General features: G+C 35.6%; 1 protein-coding gene across 2 annotated transcripts in view; it reads left to right on the top strand.

The window, feature by feature from the left end:
* Positions 1-2,890: 2,890 nt before the first annotated feature.
* The window catches only part of si:ch211-243j20.2 (uridine-cytidine kinase-like 1), a 31,389-nt gene continuing 28,248 nt past the window's right edge, over positions 2,891-6,031 (top strand). For both annotated transcript variants that reach the window (XM_034004369.3, XM_034004370.3), the window contains exon 1: positions 2,891-3,040. In XM_034004369.3, the coding sequence (XP_033860260.1) occupies positions 2,958-3,040 (83 nt within the window). In that variant the 5' untranslated portion in view covers positions 2,891-2,957. The remainder of the gene's footprint in view (positions 3,041-6,031) is intronic.

The raw sequence follows: 6,031 nt of genomic DNA, 5'->3' as shown, positions 1-6,031 counted from the left end.
GCTCCAGCGTGTAGCGTTACCCTATTGTCCAGTACTGTGAGTATGGGAGTGGCAGTACGCAATTGCACATTCCCTTCACTCCTCAAAAGGCGTGCCTCCACTGACATTTTGTGAAATCGCCCATAGGCAACATTAAATGTAATTACACAGTATTACAAAATACTGTGATTAAACATGAGATGATGTTGCTGTTATAATATGTTGCAAGCAACACAGTTGTAGGCAATTCATTCTTTACACAAAAATCTTCTGCAACATCTGTGGCACTGCAGAAGATGACCAAGTATGGAAGGCCATCCTATGGAAGGCCATCAGTGTCAAAAACGCGTTATTTGGTACACATTTCAAATATTTAGTGTAGGTATTGATTTGGACCAATCAGCATGCATAAAATAGTACGTGTTAAATAAATGTAAATGAACTGCACATTTTCTACGCAGGGGCTAGTCATTTTACAGTCTATAATTACAAGAGTAGACAATCACCTTCGGAATAACATCTTTTTAAATTCAGACATGAAATATGCTTTAAAAAATCAAGAATAAGGACAATTGTAAATCATGGCGGCGAGAGATTTTCTTCTACGATGCAAATATAAATTTGCTGAGTGCTACCGACTTCTTTATGACATGGTTCAGTTTGTATTAACAAGGTACACAACCGTTTACACAAAAATATCGAGTAACCATAGCTAATATTGCATTCAATCTTTCAACACTTTTTAAAAATTACATATTAGTTACAGTGGGGTTACCACTGAATTAAAGCGATTTCTAAGGCTCTGAAAACACCGTTGATGCTTGTCTCTAATGGTCAGGGTCTATCCTTCTTTCACGAGACTTCAATGCCAAGTCCCAGTATACCGCCACAAATTGGGCGGGAATGGCAGATATAACTTTATAAGGCGACTTTTAATTGGGTAATTTATTACACGCACTATTTTCTTTAAATTCATTTGTTGTCATTTTTTGTGATCTGATTTGCCACATTAGTACGTATAGTAAATATATGAAACGTATACTAAGTAACGCGTTTTTGACTAGAATGGCCTTCTATAGTTTACTGACCTTACGCACAGGAAGTTGTTAGGTACGTGGAAACAGCGGTGTTAACATTCAGTCGATAATGTACTGCAAGCACGGGTATCCCTTATTTAAAAAATAAAATTATGCAATTTAACACTGTCACTGGGTATGGTACCATTTTTTTATAATTATTGTTTTACCTTCACAGACTCATTTTCTACCAGATATATTGTTATCCCACAATAGATTTCAATGGTCCAATCTTCAAATACATGCAATGTCCCTCTCTCAGTGCACCTGTAACCTGAATAATATCCATTTACAAACCATTCAGAACAACAGGGTAGGATATTTGTTTTCCATAAGAAAGGGGTTGCTGTGATGATGACTGTAAAATATATGTTGTTCTTCAGTGAATCTGTCCAGCATAAATCTTAATACAAGATGACCCCTATTCAATACATTTAGTAGCTGACTGATGCATTATTTTGATCCAAATAAAATAAATGTTATTTAAAAAATATTATATACAATAAAAAAAGTATTCGTTTTCTCTCTGTTAAATGCATGAAGTGCTAATTTCCCTAAAAAAAAATTTGCTCAGGCTGAAATGATAATTGAATTGAACTCAAGTAGCTATTTAGTCCCCTGAGAAAATTCAATAGTGGTGTTTCCCAGTTTATCTTACAGTTTAAAACACTAAACCATTAAATATCCAGTAGAACTAAAGGAAACATAGTAATACAATTATGTTTTTAGTGAACAATGATTGCTGATGACAATGACTACATGCACATTTATTTTAAAAAGCTGCCACAGATGTGTCTATAAATTTCAGTGGACATGTATTTTATCTACATTTTCATACAGTGGTACATTTATATACAACAATATAGCAGCAATCTACTGTAAAATACAGGCAATCAGTAAAGAAATCAATGCTGCCATCCAGCTGTCAGACAAAGACATTGAAAAAAGACTGCACTGTTTGTTATCCCCAAAACGTTTTCTATCTGTATGTTTTGTTTTTCTGTTTACACCCATTATTGACATGATAGTTTGCTTGCATTGTCTATCTGCTTTCACTTGAAAATGTGACATACTTGTATGATTTATTTTGACAGTCAACAAAACATAATTAAGAACATAAAAAAGATCAACACCCTGAGTTTCAATAAATGTTTTCTAACACTGAGATATTTCACATTTTACCAGTGTTTGAAATGTGTGTTCTTGAGTGTATCATCCTACTGCACATGTCCAGGCTGCTTTTGCACCTAATTACAGTACAAAGTTTCAGCTTTTGCAGTCCTGGCAATGTCTAACTCGAGGTTGCTGGTTTGAATTCAGCAAACAATTTATTGACCAGAAATAATTTTCATTTGTTGGCTTTTGGGGGATTAGGTGAAATGAGTTCTGGTGGTCTACGAAGAGTTCCCATTACAAACAAAAACGTCATCATAATTGGGACAGGAAGTCTTAGAGAGGTCAGTTATGAAAATTGAGCTACCTGCTGAGTCTAGTAGGAGAACATTATCTAGGTAGTTTGGGTAATTCAAAAGGATTAATCTGTGGATAACCCAAATGCCATCAACACTATTTTTGTTTACATGCTTATTACGACTCGTATCGGTTTTCTTCTGTACAGTTGATAAATTGACCACACACACAAAAAAAAACCTCCATGCCTACAATAAACACTATGCCCACCTCCACCAAATAATGAGACATGACGTTTCAAATATAACTCCAAAGTGATGTTTTTTGACTACCTTCTGGTACTTGTAGTCTAACCGCAATACAAGAGCCTAGTTTTGCTAAATAATCGCCCCCTTGAAAAAATACATTCCCCATCATGCACCTTGTTACAACTTCGGCGCAAACTTCCTGCCTTCCGTATGCACATCATCGTGAGCGTTGTGTGAATTGAACATGGCTGTGAATATGGAGCAGGCTGGGTTGCAGACTCAACATGCTATGGAAGGGGAAGACCGTCCAATCTCAACGTCCGACAGGTACAGGGGAGCTTTTAGTGTAAACAGCTGTGGGGTAATATAAGTTAAAACATTTTTTTTATTTTTTTTTTGTAGATCATTGTCATGACTGGATGCTCAGGCATCATGGATGACACAACCACAGCCGAATATAGGCATTGTCCACATATGAACCCATGGAACACATACTATTTGTGACTTCAAAAACTATTAGGTTGAACAAAGCGAGATACCACACCTTTATTTCACTGATACAACGAAGGTGTAAACACGATGAAAGAAAGCGTGCCAGAGTTGCCAGTTACCCACGTCAGCTAATTCCGGACTGTCAAGCGGGAGGAGGAGGTTTATCGATTTTTTTAAAAAAAAATTTTATAAGTACACTGTATTGTTAAGCACAACAACACTAGAATAAAATCGCGTCTATTCTGTTAGAATACAGACCTTGTTTTGTGGTCCAGTTTGTTTGTTTGTTTTTTTGCCACGTTTAGGAGTCAAGGTCTTAAAAGTATTCAAGATATGTGCTTGATACTCGGGTTTTCCCCTTCAACAGAACTAATTTATCTTTAGTAAGTCGATATAATTAGTAACATTCGTGGATTATAAAGAAATGCCTAAATATATTTACAAAATATAGCAGTTTTACCGTTGGCCTATTAATTTTTGAACACCATTTGTTTGCGCATCTTTTGGAAAACGGAGTTAATTTATAACAACTGTCTTTTGTTGCGTGTGACGTCAGAGCACGACTCCGCTCTGCTGTGGAAAACCCACTCATGTTCCCCTTAACCGCACCGTGAGGGCTCGAGGCTTGCTAAGTCCCTGGCGCGGCTCGGTTGTACAGTGGAAAAGTGGCACAACCATTGATGTGGAATGGCCCATCTGGGACCACTGACAAATAATGTCATATTGTCAAAGCACTCGTCCTTTTGAAGTTCTCACTAATATTGAACTATTTTCTACCTATACGGTGTCATTTTTGTCTGCATTAAAATCATACCCTAAACTTAAAAACGTTGTTTTGTTTTGGCTGAACGGTGATAATAATAGTTTGCGCCAGAACAGGTTTGCTACAGTGTGCACGCGACAGACCTCACGTACGGGTCATCACGTATGCAGTGCACAAAAAGATCAGGTATTATTGGAGGCTAACGGCTTTTCAAAAATGTATCATAAATCTGCCTCTCGAAATCAGAAAGAGAAAAGGGAGTGAAAAAAGATAACGTCCGCCTCCTGCAAATCTAGCCAAAAATTATGACCTTTAGTTCACAAGGAGAATTTAGCAGATCTAAAGCTGCATCCACACCAGACACGACTTTGGAAACGATCCAAAGACTGGACATAAATACATGACCCCGCCCGTGCTTTTCTATTGGACATACTAGAGATGGCTGACCCATTACAAAACATGGGTTGTTTGGTTACCACCCTGACCTCCGGCAACTCCGTTGTAAAATAAAGGTTGGACTTGTAAAATCTATAGATCAGTTATTGAACATCCCTATCCAACAGTTTTATTGTTATCAGTATAATTAGTAGTAATTGTATAGTTGTAGTCGTAGTACTTTTTTTTTTTCGTGGTACCAGTAGTAGTCGTAATCTGATTTGAAGTCCGTTAAAATTTGTGTTATTATGCGTAGGTCACCACATACTTTGTATTATTATTTACTTGACAAAAAATGCTTTATAAATCTGGCTCATAATCTTCAAAACTATGTATGAGCTTGGTAATGTGGGATGTCACACAGAATACAAACGTATTGCTAGCTTTGTTTTACAACATATAGAGTGGTAGGACAGATCATATTTGTGTTTTTTTTTTTTTGTGAATCTCCACAAAACTTTGCTTTATGCGTGTGTAAAGAACTTATTGTCACGGATTTGTGCCACAGACAATTTCGTGAACAAAACGTTATTATGACAAAAACAAACAAACCAAAAAAAAAGCCATAGCTTAAAATTAGGTCACATGTTCAAGTTGTGTTAATGCGGGACCTTTTTTGTGTCATTTTTAAAAGCCAGTCATTTTCATTTAAATGCTGGATGTGTAGACTGAATGTATGCTCCGGTTTATTTTTGCTTATTAATAAGCCTATTTTTATGCAACTTGCATTATCGGAAAGAAAATGTCTCAGTTCTGCTAAATACACCACCTGCAAGCCACCCAGGCATTGTCTTTCTTCAGGATGTCTTTGTAGTCGTTCAATTTGCAATCATAATAATGGATGCTGCTGCACCCTGTAAATTAACTTTTTGTCATCCATGATTAACCCTGTAGACTCCAGAATAAGTAAAGAACCTTTCTGTAGATTCTTCTGAAGTTTGCAAAAAAACTGAGGTTTCGCCTATGTTTTATTCAAATAAACATACAAAAGCCATGACAAATCTATTTCAAGTTTTTTTTTTTTTTTTTTTTTTTTTTAAACGGATCAAATCATTCTTCCAAATAACACCACACTTGACAGTGTTTGTAAACTTGTTGTTTTACTTAAACAAATGTAACTGGATATAAAAAAAATGCAAGAAAAAACGATACAAAAATATAGCCCTATACTATGCACGGTTTGTTGTATTATTTTGAAATACTGTTTTTGAATTAAGCAATTCAATTAAATTTTAAAGTTGATTATTAAACCTGTGGATTTCTAGAAAAATGGTGGCTTTAAAACTGCAATAATAACATTGGAAACTTTGCAACTCCATTAGTAACATTCTTAAAGACTGAAAAGTAAAACTGGATACTGATGTTCGTGTGTATTACACCATTCCATTAAATTCCTGAAGCAGGGTCCCATTTCGTAAAAGAAAAAGCAGCTTATGTGATTTTTTTTAATTGAATTTACTCCAAGCAAACAGAAATATACCTAGAAAACACAGAGCTCACGTATAAAAAATATTTTTCTATACAACAAAGTACAACAAAAACACATGCTTATTACGTTTACTTGAGTAAATACAAACATACCAAGGCTCTAACAAGTCAGTATAAAACAACAGCAAACACTGTAATGA

The sequence above is a fragment of the Acipenser ruthenus genome, chromosome 5 (assembly GCF_902713425.1).
Source record: "Acipenser ruthenus chromosome 5, fAciRut3.2 maternal haplotype, whole genome shotgun sequence".
Taxonomy (NCBI): Eukaryota; Metazoa; Chordata; class Actinopteri; order Acipenseriformes; family Acipenseridae; genus Acipenser; species Acipenser ruthenus.
Note: the sequence above shows the minus strand (reverse complement) of the source record. Positions and strands in the feature narration are given on the sequence as shown.